Source organism: Protopterus annectens, chromosome 9.part0 (genome assembly GCF_019279795.1).
Source record: "Protopterus annectens isolate FY-2018-M chromosome 9.part0, PAN1.0, whole genome shotgun sequence".
Lineage (NCBI taxonomy): Eukaryota > Metazoa > Chordata > Ceratodontiformes > Protopteridae > Protopterus > Protopterus annectens.
In genome coordinates, this window is record NC_056743.1 from 1,011,452,539 (window position 1) to 1,011,477,755 (window position 25,217).

General features: G+C 43.1%; 1 protein-coding gene across 1 annotated transcript in view; it reads right to left on the reverse strand.

Annotated features, from left to right (window-relative positions):
- LOC122810618 overlaps positions 1 to 25,217 on the reverse strand; it is a 703,010-nt gene that overhangs the window by 363,012 nt on the left and 314,781 nt on the right. The window contains exon 6 of the mRNA XM_044082194.1: positions 7,644 to 7,718. Within this exon, the coding sequence (XP_043938129.1) occupies positions 7,644 to 7,718 (75 nt within the window). The remainder of the gene's footprint in view (positions 1 to 7,643; positions 7,719 to 25,217) is intronic.

Below are 25,217 nucleotides of genomic sequence, written 5' to 3' on the forward strand. Positions count from 1 at the left end.
AAGGAGTTAGATATTGACTCAATGGTGGGCCAGCTGAGAGGCCACTTTGTCTCGGACATCATCAGACATGGCAGCAGCCAAGGTTTCAGAGAGCTCGGAAATCAGATCCCTTTGAAGCCTGGTAAAGTGTGCCATATAATTCAGAGACCTGATAGTAAAGGTCACTGATGCAAAGGTGCGCTTCCCTATCCTGTCCAGGGCCCGGGATGATGGACAGTCTGGCTTTCGTCTTCCGCCAAATTCTTTTTTGTTGTGGCCGCCACCACCAGAGCATCCACAGGAAGACCTTTAGACCAATCGGGATCCGTAGCAGGAGGGGACATGCACACTGCACGATGAGCCAGACAGGTTCATCGGCAGGTGGAGTAACCCAGGAGGCAGGGGGCCGGGCACGAAAAGCCTGCAGGAACACATATTCCTCAGAGGTCAGATTAGAGGGCTGCCAGTCACCTCTCTGTTTAAGGATTTCGAGGATATCACCAAAGGATACCTCAGAGGGTGACCGAGGGGATCCCTCCCCCTCATCAAAGTCTGTGTCTTGAGTGAGGGACTCCTCTGTGGAGTCCATGTGCTTCCTCTTACACAAAATTTTCCAGTGGACTTCCTCAGAGGGAGAAGCTGGGGAAGACAGCGGAAAAGGGGTTTCCTGTGGGAATATGTCCTGAGGCCCTTGCACCCGGTGTCCGCTAGGTGTGACTTGTGGAAACAGTGTACCAGAGGAGGGTGGGGGGGGATAGACAGCACAGTATTGCCAGCAGAAACCAGAGCCTTCTCCATCAGTTGAAAGGCTGGTCCACCTGAAGAGGGGGGAGTGCCCAGGACAGGGGTCACCCCTTCCCTAAGTGGCTCAGCCTGCCGACTCGAAGTCCCCGGATAGTTGTGGAACAGCAAATTACGTGTGTCACAACTGTCATTCTGGGTCATAGCAAAACTCGCCTGCCACAAAGGCAACTGCGGTTCCTTAGTGAGATCCATAAAGGGAACTGTAGAGGGGGAAGACTGTGCTATATCAATGGACTTCAAAGGCAATGAAGGAGGAGAATAAGAAGGGGTCTTTGGAGATGGGTTATCAGCTCCCAAGAAATAATAGGTCCTGGGGGGCGGGATACCTCTGGCCAGAAGCACTTGATCCACAAGACGCAATACGTCATGTTCGGAAAGGCTTCTAGTGGACCTCACGGAGACTGAGGGAGAAACAGGTCTGTCCACAGAAGAGACAAGCTCGGTGCCCACCTCACCCATCCGCACCGAGAACACAGTACAGAGAGAGACTGAACTACGGGTGTCTGCACCGAAGTAATCATTGGTGCCGAGGTCACAGTCTGCACTGACACAAGGATTGGTGCCGAAGTGGTTGCTGGTACCGATGCTGGAACCGACAAAATTGGAGCCAATAACTGAGGCGTCGGTTCTGAGTAAGATGTCGGAGCCGACGTGGTCAAGATCTGCGCCGACTGAACGGTTGCTGTCGATGCAGTAGTCGTAATAGTCTGAACCGAGGAGCCCCTCGGTGTCGATATAGCAAAGGCTACAAGAGAGGATGGAGCAGAGATCACCAATGGTGCTGCAGGTCTAGGCACTGAAAGCACTGGGGCTGACTTGAGTGAGCTCTGAAGCAGAAACTTTAGCCTTTTTAGGTCTTGGTTGGCAGGAGTCCACAGCCAGGGATGAAGGCAAAGACTTGGCCTTAGTAGGATCATCCAAAATTTTCTTATGGGCTCTAGGAAGGGTTGAAGCCTCCGACCCAGAAATAGCTTTTGAAAAGGGAGATTTGAGAAGTCCCTTCAGCAACAACTTATTTTTCCTTTCCAACAAGGTTCTGTTAGAAAAATGTTTAAAAACAGCACAGGGCGAGTCAAGAGATAAGTGGAACACCCCCAAGCAATAATTGCACAAAGAGTGTGCATCTGATGTAGGTAATCTGTGTCCACAATCAGAACACCTTTTAAATCCCAGACTACCTTTCTTATCTGCCATGACAGAAAAAGGGGACAGTAGACCGGATACCAGTAATGGTACAAAAGAATACCCGAAGGTATGAAGAAAGGAAGGAAGAGATTACTAACGATGGTCAGGGAGAAATACCTCGCGGTAAAAGGTGAAAAGTAAAGAGAGGAAAACTCAAGAAAATCTGGTCGCTAAATGCGATAGGGTAAGAGACAACAAAATAGAAACTTTTCTGACAGAAATGGTGATATATATAACTAGTCTGACAACAAATATCTATTCTTAGTTCAAGAGAAGCAGCTTGACATGACCGAATGGCAATGTGGCAAACAAAATCTGGGGTAACATGGAGAGGGGGATTATGGGTAAGAGTTTAGCTCGAGAGTTTGTAGCTGACACGAGCTTGGAAAATGGCTGTCTCGGTTCCGAGGTCGGAACCGATACCCATACTTAAGGAATGAACGAGGATTAACAATATCAGATGAATTAGTTCTCAAAGAAACCTTATCCCTATGAAAAATGAGATAGGGTTGAGTCACCGTAAGAGCTTGCAACTCTTCTTGCACAGGTCAGAGCAATCTATTTCCTTGTTAAGAACATCAAGTCAGCCAGGCTAGCTGGTTCACCTGGAGCAAGTGTTAGCTTCTTTATCACAAAAGATTCCAAGGAAGGGCCACCGGTTAACTTGGAGGCCTGTAATAGAAAACCCCTTTATAAAACATTTTGACATGAAACTGAATTGCAAGATGAGGATCCATGGGCAGACATGCTGAAATGGACAATAAATGAACCTTTACAGAGGATTAAGAAAGGACACAAATAATGTAAAAGCCTAGAGCAACTAGCCCTGAATGGGTACTGGTTATGTTTTTGGCACCAATAAAACGTTTTCCATTAGAAAATATATGATCTTCTAGTAGCAGGCTTTCTTGCCTCCTTTAGCACCTGCTGCAAGTCCTCAGGAAAATGATGGAATTAAGACCCTATCTACCAGGCAATCATCTGAAGTTGACTGACGTCAGGGTATATCAAATGCCACTGTTCTTGTGTGAGTTGATCCAGTCTGTGAGGAAGCTTGTGGAATTGCCTCTGGCCATTTCCAAAAGAAGAATCATGGATGCCTGGGTCAGAAGGAAGTCACCACAATGATCTTGGGGGATTCTTTCTGAATCTTTAGAAGTTCCCTGTATATTATTGGAAAGGTGGAAAAGCATACAGGAATGTTCCTGTCCAAGGAAATGGAAAAGCATCTGTCTTCCAAGTCTTCTTGCATGGAGGGAGTTCTGGAACAGAATCTTGCCAGTAGATTATTCAGACAGGAGTCAAAGAGATCCACTTGGGGAACTCCACACAAATGGATCAAATCTTGGAAGACTCCCTGATCTGGTTTCAATTCATGAGGTTCTGCTCTGGTCTTGCACAGCTTGTTTGCCATGTAGTTTTGTTCTGACAGAATGTAGGATGCATGCAGAGTGAGACCGTGCTGCAAAGCTACATCCCAAGTTAACATAGCTACTCTACAAAGGAGGTATTGACCTGGATCCCTCCCTCTGTCTGCTGATGTACCACATGATGCAGTACTGCCTGTTACAACTTGAAGCAGCCATGGGGACCGAAGACGAGTCAGAGTAGACTGCACTGATCAAGTCAAGCATCAATTTGATATTTGTGTGCTTGTGTCTGTCCCTGGTTTCCCACATACCCTGCATTTTATCCCTCTTGAAACTGCTCCTCAAGCAAACTCAGAGGTGTTTGCAGTGACTGTTTTGGAACAGGGACGGAGAATGAGAGACCTGGATTTAAGAATATCTGTTATCTCCACAAAATGATTTCTCTTCTGACAAATTCCAGTACTAGGATTTGAAAAGGAAAAGGTTGTTTGATGCTGTGACCAAAGGCACACCAGACATTAATGTATCATTCTTTTGTGCAGTCTTGCCAGGGGTAGCATAAGAATCATAGAGCCATGAGACCCAAAATCCTAAGGTTCTTCCCTGCAGTGACCATTGAGTAGACAAGTCTATAAATAGATCTAGATACAGATTTTTTTTTCCTGTGGAAGAAAATCTCTTTGAACTGAGGTTTCTAGATGAAATCCCAGGAACACAATCCTGTGTGGAGGTGTCAAAAAAGACTTCTGAATGTTCTCTTGGACTCTCAGCTTGTATAAGAACTCTCTCACCCAAGACAGAGAGATTCCCGTCAGTACGAAAAGTAGTCTGTAAAGATAAGTTAGTTGTCTAAATATGGATATCCTATAGCCTACAATGAGCTACAACTGGAGCCAGACACTATGTGAACACTCTTGGTGCAGTGTATAGTCCAAAGGGTAAAGGCAGAGGACTAACAATATAATCCACTCACATAAAACCTTAAGAAACTTCTGAAGTCTGGATGAATAAGGATATGACAATAAGCATCTTTCAAGTCTAGTGTTACCCCTTCTTCATCTTTCAAGTTTCCTGGTAACAGGTAGTGATGAGACATTTTGAATTTGGGCATCATCACAAACAGGTTCAGGAAAAAAAGATCTAGAACTGGGCTCCATGCATGTTCTTTCCTTGGCACTAAGAACATCCTTGAAGAAAAACCCTTCCCCACCTGGGAAGTTAGAACTGGTTCTATCACTTCTTGGGACAGTATGCGATGAAGAACTGGAGGAAACAAGAGAGTCTGATCTGGAGGATAAGAAAATGACCCCCTGAAAAGGAGAAATTACCTTCTACAGTCATCTGTAAACTTGACAAATGATTTTCAAAATCCATTTGTCTGAAATTACTTGTTGCCAAAGAGAAAAACTGAGATTTAGACGTTTTGGAAGAAAAAGGGGCAGAGATTGGGGGGGGGGGGGTCAAAAGGTCTCTTGAATAGTCAATTCAGACTTGTTGAATTGTCCTTGGATTTGGAAGCGTCAAGGTTTGTTTTTGAAACTTCCTTGCCATTTCTTTTTAAATGTCTGTTTGTCTGTATTTTGTTGAGAATGTTTATTCTGCTTTTTTGCCAAAACCGGATGAGGAGTTAAACAATCCCTTGCAAAATTTGGAAAAGGAGGGGTGAAAAACCTTGAGAGTCTCCTTGGATCAGCTTACCCCTTTCATTACACTTTTTGATCACCTCTGCAGCAGACAAGACAAAAACTACATCTCTACACAAACGGGAACTTAAAACTCATTTTAAAAACATCATCTGGGAGGTTCTGAGAATGCAGTCAAGCAAATTTCCTCAAAATGGTGCCAGTTGCCATAGCCCCGGAAGATTTACTGACAGAGTCACACACGCTGTAAACAATGAGTAGTGACCTGTGCAATAAAAGAAACAATTATTTAAAGCAGATTTTTCCTCACAAGAAGAAACTGTTGATAAAACATTTCTCATACTTTCACAATTAGTCAGAACAAACCGACACGAGCCCAATAACTCAAAATTCTGAATTTTTTTTCCCCATATTTATTAACAATTTTCCCATCCTAATCAGATAGAGTAGGATTGGAAGTAACTGTTTAGCAGCAGTGGTATCAAACTAAAGCTGGTACTGCACAGTTACGTTTGATAATAGTAATAAAAACTTAAGACTAAGGAACTTTACACATCCTATCAAGCCTTCTTAGGGGAGGCTGGCTATCAGGAAAAACTGCAGGCAGTAATGCACACACCCTCTAAAGCAGACAGACCAGGAGGAATGGGTGAAGGTCCTGGAAATACATTCTGTAACAATTCATAGTACTTTTTGAGGGATTGAAAATCCTCAGTGTTCTTCCACTGAAAACACTGGCACATTCTGGCAAAAGTATCAGAGAAAGAGAAACCTCCACCAAGGGAATCAGAAACAGAGCTCTTCTCAGAGTCTGAATCAGAAATATTTTATTATATTTTATTTATTAAACATTTGCTTACCGGGGAGTCTGACTGGGACTGAGCCCATTTTCAGCGGAGGCCTGGGGAGAAACGCTCCAGATGCATGTCTTCAGAATGAGGGAGGAAACAGCAGCACCTAGAGGAAACCCATGGGAATGCAGACAGGACATGCAGACTGCACAGAAGGCACCCCAGCCAAGAATCGAACTGGAGGACCTCTTGTTGTGAGGCGACAACGCTAACTGCTGCACCACTTCACCAAATTTTAAAAGAAAACCCTTTATCTGTCCCTTCATCTTCCTGTTCATATTCAGAATCTTGAATCTGTTCAGGAAAAGACGTATCTTTTTTTTTTTTTTTTTTTTTTTTTTACCAAAAACTACTTTTCAAGAAGTATCAATAGCCTGAATAAAACCATGAGTCAGACCAAGTAAACTACTCCTGTCTAAGGAAATATGAAAAGGAGTAGCCAGATGTTTGTTTTCGGTTTCTTTTTTACAGGACAATGGGGTCAACAATGTTACTAATGGCAGCATCAGCTTCACAAGGGACGGGTACAGCATTCTGACACAACAAGGAAACCTTCCCTGTTCCCCCCCTCCCAGTACCAGATCTTGCTCACTGAGGGGACCCCAAATGCCTCAGAGGACATGACTAACCCAAGGTCTATAGTGGCTGTAGGTATTACATCAGAGGGATATGGGGTAAAAGATATGGGGTCTGTGTTACAACAAAGGGCCACCACCAGAGTCACCAACCTGCAGCCGAGGTAAATTGCTAGCCTGCTGTGGTGGCAAAAGTTGTTTGCTTAACTTTTTCTTTTTGTGGCTGGAGGAAGGACCAACCATGGGACTGACAGTTTGTTCCATGGTCAAGCTGAAAATGAAGCAGTGACTGGCAGTAAAACATACAAGCCTTTAGAAGTCACTTTTTTCAAAGAAAACATAGTGAAAGCACTTTCAAACACTTCACGAGCCCCAAGGAAAAAGTGGTGAAAAAAAGGGTCTGATGCGACATGAGTCTTGAAGAATTTGAAAGAGGATAAAAAAACAAACTGATAACAGAAAGGAAATAGCAAAATATTAAACTTTTTTTTTCCATAAAGGACTTTTTCCCTGACAAGTTTATCCACCAGCTAAAGATATCTGGAGAGAAAAGCTCTAAGGAAGAGGGATGCAGCTGCAACACTGGAAAAGTTTCAGATGTCTTGCTGATAGGAATTCTGTGGATTCATCACTACAGGTTAAGGAGGATTGATTTCCTTACTGCAAATCAGTCATTAAAGCTGTTCACCATATAAATAATCATTACTTGCATCTCTGGGTATGGGCTGCATACTGGGCGTACACTCACTGCCTAGAATACATTTAGGTAGGGTGCATTACTGCGCATCCTAGGGATTACTCTCAAACTATCACTGAGTCGGTATTAGTCTTCAGTCCATAAAACTGGTAGTCAAATGTCACTAGGTCTTAGCACCTAATTTTTGATATAATAAGGTTGTAAATGCAACTATGTATGAAAATAACATTGTAGGAGAATAATGTACTTCATTTTCTACTATGAAAGTGTCACTAAACTAAAATACAAAAATAAATGAACACACCCTTCCCAAGGGTATATTATCTAGTTTGTCATTCAATTACAAAAAAGAAAAAAAAAAGAAAGCAGTTTATAGTTTACATGTAAGCCACTGTCTGAATATACAAGCTAGAAATTCATGCCTCACAGAAACATTCATATGACTTTGGGATTACTTCCTGCGGTAATACTTTATGTTAAAACACTTTGGGACTTCCTAGCACTAGGCTGAAAAAAGATATTTAAAAAAAAATACTCACCACACTAATGCTGTTTCTTCTTAAAGGATCCCTTACTATATTTACATTTCCTGTCATGTTTTCCCCTTCCAGAATCTGAAACAGTTTTCAGAAAAAAAAAGTCTCATTGTTAAGGCTGTATGAGCATCAGTTACTGTTTCAAGCTGGTCCATTCCATTTAAAACTTTACACAATCCAGTTTCATTTTGCCCAGTACCTTTAATGCTACAACACAATTTTGGCCACTTTTCACCTACTTTTACCAACATTTTCCATAAAAACTGAAAAACTATTTTTTTCAGATGCTCTACTTAGTAAGATGTTACCTTTGACAAATGAATATCACAGGTCGATTTAAAGATAAAGCACAATGCTGTTACTTCCAAGATTGCTGCACACTGACCAACAACTCAATTTCAATTCCCCCAGTGTAAAAAAAAAGGAAAGTGGGAGATGAGAGAGTAATTTTGCCAGTTTTAGTAAAATTCAGTAACTGGCTAGTAAGCAAACTGCCTGCAATGCAACAAAGAATAAACTCAGTATGAAAGAAAACCAACTGAAAAAATGTGAAGACAACCAACATTGGCTGGGAAGAATCCTGCAGCTGTTCAGCAAAAAGCAGTTCAAGCTCCAGCTTTGGCTTCCAGTAATTTGCAGGAAAAAAATAAATCAAAATGTGCTCAGTGCTGATTAAAATAAACAAAACATTGAAGGAGTACATCAACTCAAACAACAAAAGCCTAGAAAAAAATGGAAGAAGTTTTAATCAGCTATCCAGATGAACCGATACAACCGCAAAAATCAGAGGTCGAAATGAAGAACCTGGCTGAGTATGACATTGCTCAAGAAGAACTGTCAAAAATAATGGTAGAGTTAGATGATAGTGCATGCAGAGAAAATCAAACATTTTCCAGTGTACCAGAGAAATTGGAAGGAACAGACTATATTAATTTTATGAAAGCACAAATAAGCATCTGGACTGGAATTCAACAGAAGGATTTGTTAATTGAAAGGGCACATCATGTGTATGCTCTGAACCTGGGCATTAGAAAGTAGTCAGTACCTGGATTTGTAAATATGCAATCATACTAGTACAAAAAGATGACCCTGGCAACACTCTGGAAGAAGGAAAAAGTATTAAAGTTGGAGACAGTAGAGTGTTTGTGGAAAGTAATTATTCACTGTACAACAGCAAAAGAGATGCAAATATATCCCAGCAATCAGGGTATATCGAGAGGCTGATGTGAGATTCAAGCTGCTGTATCCAGTTGTCTTCAGAATATTTCTTCCTGAAGGATCAAAGTCATTTACTGATGCAGAACAAGTTAATGATAAAATACAAAAGTTTTTTCAACAAAAAGTGAGCCAACAAACGGAAGGGGACTTTGCTTCTCATTATTCTGATAATAAAGCTTGTAGGGAGACTTTGCTAGTGAGCCATTTTCCAATGTTCGAAAGGAAAATGCTTGCGAGACGGAAAAAAGTACAGGAGTTGACCAGAAGTACTGGGAACATCTTAAGACGTGAATCAGAATCTAGGGTTGGGAGGCAGAGATAAACAGAAAGAAGACTAGCAACACTGAAATTAGTGAATAAATGTGAGATTGTAAAGAATCGATCATGTTTGTAAAATAAAGCTTTACCAAAAAAAGTGGCCAAGACAGACTGGACTTTTGTTGACTTTGTTAAACTTGTAGGGGGGGCTGAAAGTCGCATACCCCACTTCATGTAATCAGTGTCTGGAAAGACACTAAAAGGAAAAATAACAAAAAACTAAGTAAACCAATTTTTGTTCTTAATAATTGTATAAAACATTTAATGACAGATTACATGATACATAGTAAAGCTTTTTCAGTGTCTGTTGTATGTGATAAAGATACCAAGTAAAAAAGAAGTTATGTACTCACCATAGCATTCCATGTGAGTTGTTCCATCTCGCCTTCATTCTTCACTGATGGATTCGGAGCCAATCTTCGGCTCTGACACGGCTGTTTAGTAAAGCTCAAAGATTACCAGTAGCTCGAGACCAAGACTCTCATCCCATGATGCATTGCTGGAATTACCTCAGATCTTGTTTGCTGCATGTACCATATCCTAGTAAGAGGACTAATCTCCCAGACAGGAAGAAACATTGAATAACCAGGATGAAGTCAGTCTCCAGGTCAACCGTTAGCCAGGTGGGGGAAGGAGGGAGGAACATGAGAAGGAAGGCAAGATGGAACAATCACATGGAACGTTATGCTGAGTACATAACTTCTTTATGTGAAGTTGTTCAATCTCGCTGTTCAGTCTTCACTGATGGGTAGTGTCCCTAGCACCCCAAATCCTGGGTGGCTCACGGGAGTACATTTTTCAGGACCGTAGAACCAAAGGAAGCCCCGTCTCTGGAGGCCTTGTCCGCTTTGTAATGAGTGATAAAAGTGTGAGGGCTTAGACCAAGTGGCTGCAGCACAGATATTGTCAAGAGGTAACTTGGCTTGAAAGGCCAAAAAAGTAGAGACTGCTCTGGTTGAATCCGCCTTCACTTTATGCAACAAAGACCTATTAGCAGATGAGTAAGTGTAGGTGATACAATCTGAAAGCCACTTAGAAAGGGTTGTTTTAGCCAGTGGTCTACCTTTTCTGGCTTCAGAGAATGAAACAAACATTGGTCTGACTATCTAAAGTCTTTTTTTCTGTCCAGATAATATCTAAGCTGTCTGTGAACATCAAGTTTGTGCAGCATGTATTCTAAATTGTTGGTATGGTTGAGGAAAAAAACAGGCAACTCAATAACTTGATTTATGTTAGTCTCAGAACATACTTCAGGCAAAAAAGAAGGGTTAGTCCTAAGGGATACTCTGCCAGGATGAAAAATCATATATGGGGGCTTGACAGATGATGCCTGAAGCTCTGACACTCTGCAGAAGTAATGGCCACTAGAAAAATAGTTTTCCATGACAGAAACTTGAGCTCACAAGAAGATGCTGGTTCGAAGGGAGAACTAATAATATAGGAAAGCATGAAATTCAAGCTCCAAGGAGAATAAGGAGTCTTCACTGGAGGTCTTGTGAAAAGTACCTTTGAGGAAGGCCTTTGACAACTGGTGTTGCATAATATTCAGTCCATCAATACCTAGATGGAAATTAGATATATCTGCTAACTGGACCCTAACGATAGCAGCTGCAGCTCCTTCATGAAAAATCTTAGTCAAGAATTCTAGAATGGATGACAATGGAGCTTGGTAAGGATCAAGGCTTTTGTTAGAAGCCCAACTGAAAAATCTTTTCCACTTACTCCAATACAATTTTCTGGTGGAAGGTTTGTGGGAAGCCAACAAAATTTGACTTGTGTCATCTGAAAGATTATGAAGCTTGGCTATACGGGGAACTGGAGCAGCCAAGCAGTTCACTTCAGTGACTGCAAAGAAGGATGGAGGTCCCCTGACGAGTGCATCAAAAGGTCTGGAACTGGATCCAGGGTCCATGGATCCTCTAAGAGACGATGGCAAAGAAATGGAAACCAAATCTGCCGAGGCCAATGAGGTGATATAAGAACGACAGTCCTTCCCAGCAACTTCGCTTTCTGTAAAAATCTGGGTATCAGAAGAATTGGGGGAAATGCATAGAGGAGACCCGGTGGCCAATCGTGTACAACAGCCTCTCTCTGGGGGTCTCCTGGTGGGGGGGGATCAGTGCAAAGTAGCTTCTGCATTTGGTGCTGATGTGGCTGGCAAAAAGACTGCAGCAAGGCTGGCCCCATTTGTGGAAAATCCTGTCTGCAATCTCCTGTTTGAGGGACCACACCTGTGGCAACAATATTGCCCTGCTCAGCTTATCTGGTATCACGCTGGATCTCCCCGGGATGTGCGTTGCCAACAGAAAGCACTGGGATGACACAGCCCACTGCCAAACTCTGAGGGTTTCTCGGCAAAAGGGGTAAGACTTGGTCTCGCCCTGTTTGTTCAAATACCAGACCACTGACATATTGTCTGTCTGTATGGCAACTGTCCCTAGAGGAGATAGTCCTGAAAGTACTGCAATGCCAGAAGTACCGCTCTCATCTCTAGGACATTGATCTGCAAATGTGACGCTTGATCTGTCCATATGCCTTGGGCAGTCTTTCCCTGAAAATGCCCCATGCCACCCTATCAGGGAGGCATCCATGGTCACAGTGGCTAATGGAGGGGGAAGTACAAAGGGGTGGCCTATTGTAACATGTAGAGATGTCAACCACCACTGAAGATCCCTCTTGCAAGAGTTTGTAATCAGAATCATATGGTTCATTGGCAACTCCTGGTAAGACCATTGAGTGAACAGGAGCCACTGAAGAATCCGCATATGCATCCTCACCAATGGAATGGCTAAAATTGCTGCCGCCATCAAACCTAGTACTTTCAAGACCTCTGCGGCTGCAGCTCTGTTCTTTGAAACCAGTGATGTGATGTTTGGTGAAGAATTGATATCCTTTCTACTGGAAGAAGTAGAGTGGTGGTTGAAGTGTCTAACTCTGCCCCTATAAATAGATGATAAGCTGCGATGGTGACAAGGCAGACTTTTCGAAGTTGACCATAATGCCTAAGTGGTTGCAGTGTGTCAGAGTGAATTCTGTTGCCTGAATCAGTTGATGCCTGGTGGTGGAGGTAAGGAGCCAATCGTCTAGGTATGGAAACACCTGGAATCCTAGATGCCTCAAGTGAGCTGTGACCACTGCCATACATTTGGTAAACACTCTGGGGGCTGTAGCGAAACCAAAGGGCAGGGCTCGAAACTGGTAATGACTGGCTCCCAGCCGGAAACGCAGATGATTTCTGGATGGTCTGGCCATTTTTATGTGGTAGTATGCATTCCTTGAGATCGATCGAGCACATCCAATTGTCTTTCCCTAAAAAGAGGAGTATGGACTGAAGCGCGACCATCCAAAACGTCTCCTTTTTTACAAATTGGTTCAGTCTGCTGAGGTCCAAAATGGGTCTCCAGTCCCATTTTCTTTGGAACCAAAAAGAATCTCGAGTAAGTTCTGAATCCTGTTTGGTCTGCTGGGACTGGTTGGATGACTCTTTTCTAGCAACTTGCGGACCCCTATGGTTGCCTGTTCCCTGTAACTGGGTGGATCGTCCGAGATTCTCTTGATGGGAATGGGTGGAGAGGAAAACGGTATGAAATACCCTCTGGAAATGATGCTTTGTACCCATCTGTCGTTTGTGATATCTAACCAGGCCTCTGAGTACAAAGATAAGTGACCCCCCAACCACCTCCAGAGCAGAACAGTTGGGCCTCCTCTCAGGAGCGCTGATAGGGTTGGCCAGGAAAATGATCTCTGTCACCCTGGTGTTGCAGACCCCCTCTGCTGCGAGGGTGGCGTCTTCTATTATTACCTCCTCTGCCCCTGGAGGAAGGTTCTCCACGCGTGTCCTGAAAGGCGCCTTGGGCTTTACGGAACCACATCTTTCCTCCCCTTTGGCCTTTGGGGTAAGGTCAAATAGGAGTAGAAAGACTCCGACGGCAGAGTCTTTCCCTCCTGTTCACACCTGGTCAATGTTTCCTTTACCTTAGGCCCAAACAAGGATGAGCCATCAAACAGGGTATTTACGAATGAAGACTTGAAGGGCTCCGCGAAAGAACAGAGGTGCATCCAGGCATGCCTACAAAGAGCAACTCCTGCAGCCCTACTTGACACATCTGCTGCATATATGAGACGCATGGACGAGTTCACAATGGAATTAAGGGTAGCAAGCTGGGCAGAAACCTTGTCAGTGACACCTACAGCTACAGCACCCTGAAGAGCATCTCCCAACTCCTTAAGGAGGTCTCTTTGCAGTCTGGTGAAATGGGTCAGATAGTTCAGTGATCGAAGGGTGAAAGTCATTTAACTGAACATGAGTTTCCCATATCTATCTATGATCCTAGAATCTCTGTTAGGAGGATGGATAGACGCATAAGTTTTAGACAATTCCTTCTTGGTGGCCGCCATCACCACCACTATGGCATCAACAGGGACTCCCTTAAACAAGAAGGTTTTATCCTCTGGGGCAGAGATAAACTTATTCGGCCTCGGAGGGACAGGTTCCATGGACTCCATAGACTCCCATGCCCTACGAGAGACCAGTTGCATAAGTTCGTCATAAGGTGGAGACACCCAGGAGGTGGAAGGTTGAGACCCAAAAGCCTTCAGAAGAACCGACTCATCCTCAGTAGGGTTTTTGGACTGCCAATCACCCGTCTGCCTAAGGATCTCAAGGATCTCCGCAAAGGAGATCAGAGGGGGATCAAGGGGACCCTTCTGACTCATCCAAGTCAGTGTCAGATGTCAATGACTCCTGTGGGGAGTCCAAGTGCTTCCTCTTGCACACTCTCTTTCTGGAAACTTCCTCAGTGGGAACCTCTGGGGAAGTCTCAGAAGAGCAGGGGGTGCCCAGTGGGGCTACCTGAGGCTCTGGGTCTCCATGCTTGGGGTGGCAGACAGAAGCAGACACCAGCACTTTAGGGGAAGAAGATGCCAGACCTGGTGATGAGGAAGTCTTAGGAGACAGTACTCCCCTCATGGCTTCGAAGGCATCATGGCTCAGGTAAGAAGGAGTTGACAGACCCGAAGGAACAGAGATCCTCTCCCGCATCGATGCCGTGGGCTCCGAGCCCGAGGTAGGAGCCGAGCTCTCCCACGCCGATGCCCCGAGAGGAAGAGTCGGCACCAACAGGTCAGTGCAACTATCTTCCCCGGACCTGACCGGAGAGTGTCAGCTCATAGAGTCCCCAGTTGGCACCGAGGACGTCCGAGTAGATGAAGCCGATGACACTGGGACATGTGTCGGCTCCAAGGGTTCTACAACCATCAGGTCGGTCTCTTCTGGCTCTGAAAACCCGCTATGGTTCGGAGGAGCAGCAGTCAATTTCTGGGTAGTAGTCGTCGGAGCCGACAGCAATTTAGCTAGGCCTGGTGCCTTTAAGAGCATCTGTACCAGCTGGTCCATGCCCAAATCCAAAAGACTAACAGAGGACCTGGAGGAATGCACCGATGGTGCCGACTGGAGTAATGGAGAAGGAGATTCGGAGATTGGTTCCAAGGCAGTGTCCCGGGTCCGAAAGGAAAAGACTGTCGGCTCCGAAGGCTGTGGAGCCGAAGTCACAGCAAGTTCCACTTTCTTACACTTCTTTGACAGAGTCTGAAGAGGATTTAGAGGACTTCAATGACTTGCTGGCTCCATTCAGGTCAGTCAAAGCTTCCTCAAAGGTGTGCTTAGGAAGACCCCGAGATCCATGAGCTTTCTCTTCCTCTCAGCAAGTACTTTAGTGGAAAAGGAGTGGCAGATACTGCAGGACTCCTGAAGGTGCACCTCACCCAGACAATAAACACATTGAACATGTCCCTTCAGTGATGGACATCTTTTGTCCACAGTCAGGACATTTTTTTAAACCAGACTTAGGATGTCGGTCTTTATCTTCCGACATAATAAGAAACAAATTCCATCACCTTTAACAAGAAAGCAACTAAAAAAACACACACACAATATTAACAATGCCCAAAAGGCCACACTGTGTGTGTGTTTATGTATGTATATATATATATATATATATATACACACACATAGACCCACACAAGAACTAACTGTATATTAGTCAAAAATACCTAACTTCAAAAAAGCACTAAAACTATACTACTAAAGGCCGAAGCCCACACTAGCAAAGAAAGGCCACTAAAACTAATGAGGCCCAAAAGATAGTACTATTCTGGATAAGGGAAACACTAAGCAATAGAGTACATTTGAAATATATTAAAAAAATTTGAAGAAAAACTTGCTAATTTGTTGAAAAAGTCTCGAGCAGAGCTGGAAACCAATAGATCAGTGCCGCGGCAAACTAGATCTAGGGTAATTCCAGCAATGCACCATGGGATAAGGGGCTTGGTCTTGAGCTACTGGTAATCTTTGAACTTTGCTAAACGGCTATGTCGGAGCTGAGGATCGGCTCCGAACCCATTAGTGAATAATGAATGGCGAGATTGAACAACTTCACATCAAGTATTTTTTTTTCCTTTTTTGTTTTAAGGAATGTAGGCACTGCAATGTAAAAAAAGAAAAAAGGCTGGACAAAAGCATGTACAAGTTAATATGCTATAGTCTTGGGCTGTTGGGGTTGGGGGATGAAATGTGAAAGTGCACTGATTGTAATATATGTTGAGATGATTTCTCTTACTTTTGCTCAGTTGAATATCTGGATTAATGCCCTTGGCTTAATCTAATAAGTATTTTTGTGCAAGTATGTGGGCTTTAAAAATAAAAGAGCACTGTAAATGTAATTAAAATTTTCTCTTTAGCAAATAAATGTTCAGTGTGAGTTGAGAAGCCTGCAGCTGAGGGCAAGCTGTACATTCTCTTCTTATGCTTCCATGGAAAAAAGCTGACTACAGGTGCAGGCAAAAAATCTCACGGGTTCCGGACATTATTTGCTGTGGCTATAGTAAATACATAAGGTACAAGGGCAAGGAGCCTAGTAAAAATAAACTAAAAAATATTGGAAATGAATAAGAAATGGCACATTTCCTGTACCTAAATACTTCAATGCATTTACTACCACAGTATACAAGTTAGTTTTATTTAAAGATAGCTAGTGCCCTTTTTCTTAAGGCTAAACATTAATATTTACTGAAAGCATACAAGCTGTTTTTCACATACGGGAGGGGACTAACGATAAGATAAGAAGAGACAGCAATTAGTATAAGTAGAAGCACAGGATGTAACATGCACCTTAGCATGAATAGAAGTTAGGTAATGCCTGTGGGTGCAGCTGTTGATTTGGACAATTTTTCCTATCAAGAAGGTTAAACTTCATTACTTGAAGATGTACACAGTTTGTGTTTGCTGGTTTTAAGTTGATACGTTAAGGGGGTGTTCCGGGATGTGTTTGTTTTTGCGTGAGGATTTTCATTAAAACAAAAAAGTCTTGCAAAATGTGACATAGGATCAAACGGAGATGACAAGAAACAACTGTATAAAATATCAATCTGCCAAACATAAGTGGGCATAAGCATCACAGATGCTGGAAATAGACATTTAAAAGGCTATCATATACAGCAGGTGGGAATAACTATTATAATGATTGCACTGTCCATATTATTTTGGAATATGAAAGTTCTCACGGGTATAGACAAAAAGGTAAGACTACTGAATTATATTAATAAATGAAGAGTGCAAATATAGCAATGCTATAGGGGAGACATTTGGAAAGAAGTGAGCATGTGAAATGCAAAAGAATTAATCAGAATATCAGGGACAAAGGAAATGGAGTACTTAAACTAATTTCTAGAGGAGCTCAAATAATGATAGGAAAGGAAAAAAAAGGCCAATAATGGTTGATTTGTGGTAGTAAGGGACTACTGACAAAGGAGAAGGATTACACTGGCATGTACTTCTATTCCACCTAAAACTATTATGGAGCTTACAAAAATTTTAGGAGAAATAATTAGCTTTCAGTAGGGAATATTACTTAAAGGCAGGAAATGGGACTTGATTTGCAACAGTGAGGATGTATCTGGGGACTTATAAGAGAAAATATAACAAAAGAGGGTACATTTCTGAAGACATTTTTGAAAATATTTGGTATGGAAGACAACTTCGGTAGAAGAAACTTAAAATTTACACATGACTCCCCAAGGAACAATAACGGGGCTACACTAGATAGAAATCATATTTCACAGGAGCATGTGCATTTAATTGAAAGCTTTGACACACATCCAATAACTATTTCAGATCATGCACCAATAACAGCCAAGATGCAGGGTAATGAAGTAAAATGAGACACTGCTACTTCCCCATCTACCTGTTAAAAACAATTTCAGGAATGGGTGGTGGAAATTATTCAAGAGTTATTAGGGAAGATAATGTTATAGCTAGTGAGTGGGATAAAATGAAAGTGGAGCTTAAAAAAGTACAGTTTTGTACCTACCATAAATGTAGATGTCAGATAGATATGCAACTGCAGTCCTGACATATGGGTTGTCCTGCCTCAGGCAGCCCCTCGGTCGGCCGGATTCCAAAGTCTGGGTCCGGCGTCGGCTGTTGTCGCCTCTTCCCTGACGTCAGAGCGGCTGGGGCATAAAATCATCAGCCGATGCCATCTTCTTCAGTGTTTCTTGCCCCAGATGCCAGGTGCCCTCCAAGGAAGGCTAAATTTAGAGAATGCATAAAATTCCAAACATGCATAATAGTAATAAACAGATACACCATAAAAGCTATCCCCAGCAAAGTTGGAAAAGGGGTAGTGGACCCAAAAAGGTAAATTACTGAGGGGTAGGAGGGAGGGTAAACCTGACTGCAGTTGCATATCTATCGGACATCTACATTTATGGTAGGTACAAAACTGTACTATGTCCTTCAAGAATGCAAATGCAGTCCTGACATATGGATAGAATACCATAGCCAAGCTGGGGGTGGTAGGATCTAAGAAAAAGATGGTGTAGCTAAAAAACCCTGCAGGACTGCCGAAGCAAAGCCTGCTCGGGATCTGGAGTATAAAGGCAGGTTGTAGTGTTTGGAAAATGTATGCACGGAGCTCCATGTAGCAACTTTTAGAATGTCCTTTGTAGCCACCCCTCTTAGAAAGGCTGTGGAGGTGGCTATAGCTCTGGTGGAGTGTGGCCTGATATTGGCTGGCACACCTTTTCCATGGAAAGAATAACAGAATCTGATGCAGTGTCCAATCCATTTTGGAAATTGCCTTTCCTTGCACTCCAGCAGCGTAAGCTACAAATAGTTGGTCAGACTTTCTGTTGGCCTTTGTTCTGTCCAAGTAGTAGCGTAATAGTCTGTGTATGTCCAAAGTGTGCAGCAGCTTTTCTCCTTTATTTTGAGGATTGGGAAAGAAAGTAGGCAGGTGAATTGCTTGATTTAGAGACACCCTGGATATCACTTTAGGCATGAATGAAGGATTGGTTCTTAAAGAAACTCTGTCCTGATGAAAAATGAAGAATGGAGGTACTGCCATGAGGGCCTGCATCTCCAAGACTCTTCTTGCTGAGGTAACTGCCAACAGGAAAACTGTTTTCCAGGAGAGAAATTGCATCTCTGAAGATGCTGCTGGCTCAAAAGGAGTAAGAGTTAATGTTTCCAAGATAAAGTTGAGGTCCCACGCAGGCACTGGTGGTTTCCTGGGAGGTTTGATATTCTTTATCCCTCTTAGAAACTGTCTTAGTAAAGGATGTGAAAACACAGGTGGATCACAGTTGTATTTTGCTGAGATTGCTTAAGTGTGTATTTTTATGGAAGAATATGAAAGGCCACTATGAAGCATTTCTGCCAAGTATTCTAGTATCTGTGGCATGTTTATTGCTGATACATCCTGACCCTTGTTGGCATTCCAGGTGATGAATCTCTTCCATTTGGCTGAATAAGTTTTTCTGGTGGTAGGTCTGCGTGCTTCCAGTAGGATCTCTAACATTTTTGGAGAGAGAGATATGGGTAGAAGTCATGGAACCCTCCAAGCTGTCAGCTGCAATGTTTGCAGGTTGGGATGAACAGTCCTGTAATTGTGCTGAGTTAGTAGCAGAGGCCATTGAGGCAGGGGCCACGGCTTGGTGCAAGATATGCTCCTTAGTAATGGATATCAGTGCTGCCTTGGCCAGTCTGGAGCTATCAAAATACCTTTCGGTTGTTCTGCTTTGATCTTCAGTAACACCTTGGTCATTAATAGTAGAGGTGGGAATGCTTACATTGTCAGAGAATTCCAGATGAAGGGGAGAGCATCCATTCTCCAGGCTTGAGGATGGTGTGTCCTCGCCAACCAAGTTCTATGCACGGGGGAGATGCACGGTCCAAACCAAATGCCACAAAACAACCAAGTAGACCAGCAAGAGAAAACGTGGAGGTAAATAGTAATATTTATTGAATACAGACCGGTTTCGGCAAATGTTGCCTTCTTCAGTGTAGGACAAAAAAACTATTTACCTCCACGTTTGCTCTTGCTGGTCTACTTGGTTGTTTTGATGGTGTGTCCTCGAACAGAACTTCTTCAGATGATGATTGAGGTGAGAGGCAAAGAGATCTATGTCCGGCCATCCCAACGCATAAGTTATTTGCGAAAAAATGTCTGGATGCAGCATCCATTCGTGCGGGTCCAAAATGTTTCTGCTTAGACTGCCCGCCAGAACATTGTCCTTGCCTGGAACAAACTGGGATTGTAAGTTCAGTTTCAGGGCCTTTTCCCAAAGAGTCATTGTTAGTCTGCAGAGGGGGGTAAGAATGAGTGCCACCCTGTTTGTTTATGTACCACATGACAGTGGTGTTGTCTGTCTTTATTAGCAGATGACCTTGCTGAAGAAATTTTCCGAAGGCCTCGATTGCATGAATCACTGCCAACATCTCTTTTTGATTTATGTCCAGATGCATATCCCGGGGAGCCCATTGCCCTTGCATGCATCTGCCTTCCATGTGCGCCCCCCATCCATGATCTGAGGCGTCTGTTGTAATGGTTTGACTTGCTTGAGGTTTGTTGAAAGACATGCCTTTGTTTAATTGACTTGCTAGTGCCCACCACAAAAATTCCTTTTGAAGACATGGAATGAGTGATATAATTTCTTCTAAGTTGTGGCTGTGTTGAGACCATAAACTTTTTAGGTACCATTGTAGTTTTTTCATGTGTAGTCTTGCCAGTGGAATCAGAAGAAAGCAGGATGCCATGAAACCCAGGGCCTGCAGGATTTTCCTTGCAGTCATCTGGGTGAGCTTTGCTAGGCTTTTGAAGTAATCCGGTAATTGTTCTGGTTTTTCTTCCGTGAGGAAAGCCATTTGTGAGTTTGTGCCCAGTTTGGCTCCTAGAAAATTTATTTGTTGGGATGGCAGTAGTCTTGATTTTTGAATGTTGACTGTGTATCCCAAAGCCTGTAGTAAGTGTATGACATAGTCCAAGTTTCTTATCAAGGCTTGTTTGCTGTCCGCTTGTATAAGGCAGTCGTCCAGGTAAGGGTAAATTTGTATCCCCTGGATTCTGCAATGTGCAATTACTGATGCCAGGCATTTCGTGAATACTCTGGGCGCAGTAGATAAGCCAAACGGCAATGCTGAGAATTGATAATGCTCTAACCCTGCAAGAAATCTGAAGTATCTTCTGCAACTGTGTCTGATTGGGACATGCAGGTATGCCTCTTTGAGGTCCAGAGTAACCAGCCAAGACCCCTTGCCCAGCATGGGAAGAAGTTGCTGTAACGTCAGCATTTTGAATTTTGGCACAATGAGAAAGGTGTTTAGAGCAGACAAGTCCAGTATCCGTCTCCATTGCTTTTCTTTTCTTGGAACAAGGAACAGTGTCGAGTAGAATCCCTGGCCTTGTTCCTGAGGAGGAACCTTTTCTATTGCTTTGATTTGTAGCAGCTTTGAAACTTGTATGAGTGCCTCTGCCCTTTGATTGTGTGGCAGGTTTGGCATGCCTTGTCTTGTTGGTAAGGTATGGAAGTGGAACCTGTAACCTTTGTCTATTATGTTCAAAATCCATCCGTCCTTTGTAAAAACGTGCCAATGTTTTGAAAATAAGGATAACTTTCCGCCTAAACGAGCTTCTCTTTGAGCCTTGGTCGGCGGTGTCAAAGTCAAGTCATTGTGATTGTCCCTATGGAGCAGTGGGAGTCCCTGTACCACTTCTCTGAGTAGATGGTTGCCATTGGCGGCCCCTGTAGGAGCCTCAGCATTGCCCTCTACCTCGAGCACGCCTGCTTTTTCCCCTTTGAAACTTGTCAGTGTCTGGAAAGGACCAATTCTTCGAAGACCAATTCCTGCTGAACCTTGGTGGCTGAACCTGGAGGAAATCTTTGACTGTTTGTACTGATTTAGCCTTTTCCTCAATTGATTTCAACACACCCTGTGCATTAGCACCAAATAGCTTGTCTTTTTCCAGAGGTGTATCTAGAAGCTTTACTTTAACATGATTTGGCAATGACTGTTCTTTCAACCAAGCATGTCTACGTATGACGGCCCCTGTCATAGCTGCCCTACATGAAGCTTCCAATGCATCATAACCACACTGAAGAAAATGATTGCTAACCTGCTGAGTATTATGAACCAAATCCTGCAAAGCCTTTCTATCTAAAGGCTCAGGAGAGGCTAACTTTTTCTGCAAATCATCCATCAGAAAATCTTGATACTGAAACATATGAAAAAGACAGTTAAGAGCCCGCATGGCAAGGGTGGTAGAGGTATAAACTTTCTTACCCCACCTCTCCAGGGACCTAGATTCCCTGTCTGCGGGCAAAGGATTCTTGGTCGTGGAAGTGGCCACTCCTTTGGGCCCCTGAGAAATAGTTTCTTGATCAACAGAGTGGGCCTTAAAAAGATGCTTATGAGTTTCAGGAACCCTGTAATATCTGTCTGGCTTGACAGGAGCAGGAGGGAGAGAATCAGGAGAAGTACTGGAGTCTGAGAACACATCATCCAATACATCTAACACTGGGGGAATAGCTAAAGGCCTGTGCTGGGGTAACTTAAGGAAGGTCCGAAGCCTTTTCCTGGAGTCGGAGAAATCCTGGCCCTGCCACTGAAAATGCTCTCTCATGGAGTGGAGAATTTCCCCGAAAGAAATATCCTCAGGAGGAGAGGCAGAGGGAATGGATTCATCTGTATCAGAATCCTCATAGGCCGGGAAGGGTTCTTCCTGGGAATCTGAAAGGTCTGACTCACCAGAGGCATCATCTGAGGAAAGGGTATCTGTCTGCTCAACCCTAGGCCTTTTGTCTGAAGGCGGCTGAGAACCTCTGTCTGGATGAGCCTGAGAGCCCCTGATTAAAGAAATTAGATCTGCAGCTAAAGTCATGATCTGTTTATCCGAAGTGGGAGTCTGTGAAAAAGGTTTAGGAGGGTCAGACTTAGCCTGGCTGGCAGCCTTGGCACGTGTGTAGGCCTTGATGGACATAGGCACAGGAGGCCTAGCTGTCCCACGTGCTGGAGTAACTTTGTCCACCGGTATGGTGTCAGGCAAATCTTGGGCTTCGGTTTCAGGAGCAAAAACAACAACCGGCACCGAGGAAGCCTCCGGGACCGCAGTGTGCGGTAAAACGGTGTCGTCGACCTGGAGCGGTTGAATTACCACCTCCGAAGAGACCGATACACTTGCGGTAGGCTTAGACGTGGTGTCGGTGGAAGTCGCGGGCCGCGAAGGTCGGTCCCGGTCCTTCCATTTTTTGGAAACGTGTGCTGTCGGAAGCTCCGACGGCATGATATAGGAGTAATTTTCCCCAAAAAAGTCTTCAGCAAATTCTGCCCGGCACCTAAGTGCGCGCTTATTGAAGCAAGCACAGGCAGCACAGGCAGAGACGTCGTGGTCTGGGCCCAGGCAGAGAAGGCAGTAAGAATGGAAGCCCTTATGAGGTATTTGTTTACCACAAGAGAAACAATTATTAACTTTTGCAGTTTTATCTGACATCGGCTGAGGCAAGAAAAGGTTCCCCAATGGGGTACTTAGCTTTTTGATGACTTCGGTAACTGAAAACACAGGAGCTGGCCGACCGGCATTTGCGAACCGCTTCTGCTTCGGGCACTGCGCGGCAAGAAAGACTGAAGATGGCGCCGGCTGATGATTTTATGCCCCAGCCGCTCTGACGTCAGGGAAGAGGTGACAACAGCCGACGCCGGACCCAGACTTTGGAATCCGGCCGACCGAGGGGCTGCCTGAGGCAGGACCACCCATATGTCAGGACTGCAGTTGCATTCTTGAAGGACATCCAGAGTAGACCTGAGAGAGAGATATGGCTAAAAAGTAACAGGAATTATTTAGAGGAGCTGACAAGTACTGCAGAATAAGCAGCATCTCCACAACAAGAAAGGGACAACTGTAGGATGTTACAGAAAATAAGAGTATGTGGAGAATATGTATGAGTTTAGAAAGACAGCTAAGTAACTATTTTGGATAATAACTCCGGAGCATAAAACTTTTAGCACGACAACTCAGGCAACATAAATTAGAAACCGATACTACCAAAATTAGGGAGCCTATAACAAGGAAAATAACCAGCCATCCTGTAAAGGTACTAAAGATACTTCGGACATTTTAAGAAAATTTGTACAAAGCAGAGAAATGTGGAAATAAGAAAGAGTGCAAATGGAAATATTTATGAAAGACTTAAATATAAAGAAAGAGATTGAAAGCACCAAAAACCAAGAACACTAAATTCCAAGATGGTTGAGCGGAAGCAATAATTCCAATGCTGTTATAACAGATACGAAGTTTATTCCACCAAAACACACGAACCACAACGTATAACACAAGCGCTTTCACTCGGTTCCTACCGAGCTTTGTCAAGTACAATAAAAGCAGCACAAATGGCAGTTTATATACATTCACTTGATTGCAATTTGATTCATTAAATATGTAAATGATTTCTTAAAGTTACAATGCTTTGTATTTGATTAAAATGTTTGTTTAAAAGTATGAGGGATACTTCATGCATTGTGTACTAGTAACCTACAGTCCTATGTTGCTTATAATTAACGCAGGAGTTTTTGTTTTTTTAAAAGCATAACTTATACAATACATCTAGATCTGTGCAACATATTAAAATTGTACTTTTTGTTTGCACGCATCTTGAATATGGGAAGGAAAGGAAGGAGGGGGGGGGGAGGAGGGGAAGAGGGGAAACACAATTGATAGCTTTTCAGTCAACCAGGGTATATTAAAAAATTTTTTTGTTTTTTTGTATAGCAGCAAAACATATGTAAATATACAATAAATACATTAAAAAGGAACCTTTTTCTAAAAACTGTTTTAAAATGTTTTAAAATTAATTTTAGGAAATGAGCCAATGATTGTAAGGGTCTTCCTGAACTACATGTTAAAGTCTAGCTCTCCTTAGTTTTAGAATTGAACTTATACTTAAAGTGTCATTTAATCCTGGAGTTTTGTTTGCATCTAATCTCAGTTGCCAAGTTAATTCTTTGGATTCCAAAACAGCTTCCCAGTCTCCACCCCTTTCATTCTGTGACACTTGTTCAAGAATTGTGAATTTGAGATTGTAATTTGGACAATTAAGTGAATGCTTGTAGAAGGCATTATTTTCCTTCTTTTTCTCTATGTCATAGGAGTGTTCGTATAGTCTCTTCCTGAACTCTCTCTCTGTCTTTCCAATATAAAAACTGTTGCAGGTGGTGCATAGTCCTAAATATACCACTCCTTTTGTGTTGCAAGTATAATGTCCCTGTGACTTAATATCAAAGTTCCTTGCCTTCAGAAACAAATGGGAGTCATGAATCACCATGTGACATTGTTTACAAGCCCCACATTTGTAAGTTCCTTTTTTGGTTCCATGTCTATTGGCCTGCGGGTGTTGTCTTTTCTCAAATATTTCTTTGAGGCTAGGACCTTTCTTTCTGATAAATTGTGGTTTGTTTTCCAATATAGAATTGAAGTCATCATGTATTTTGAGTACAGACCAATGTTTCAGTATAGACTGTTCAATCCCAATGTTGTCATTGGAAAACGTGTATGCAAAACCACGACCTTTTTCTATACTGTTTTTCCTCACTGCATCTTGTGTTGAGTTTGTGTGTCCAACACCTAACAGGGGCTTGTAAGAACTACTTCTTAGGTTAGTGACCTCTTGTGTAAGAGTGGATAGTAAATCCAATGGATATCCACGCTACAA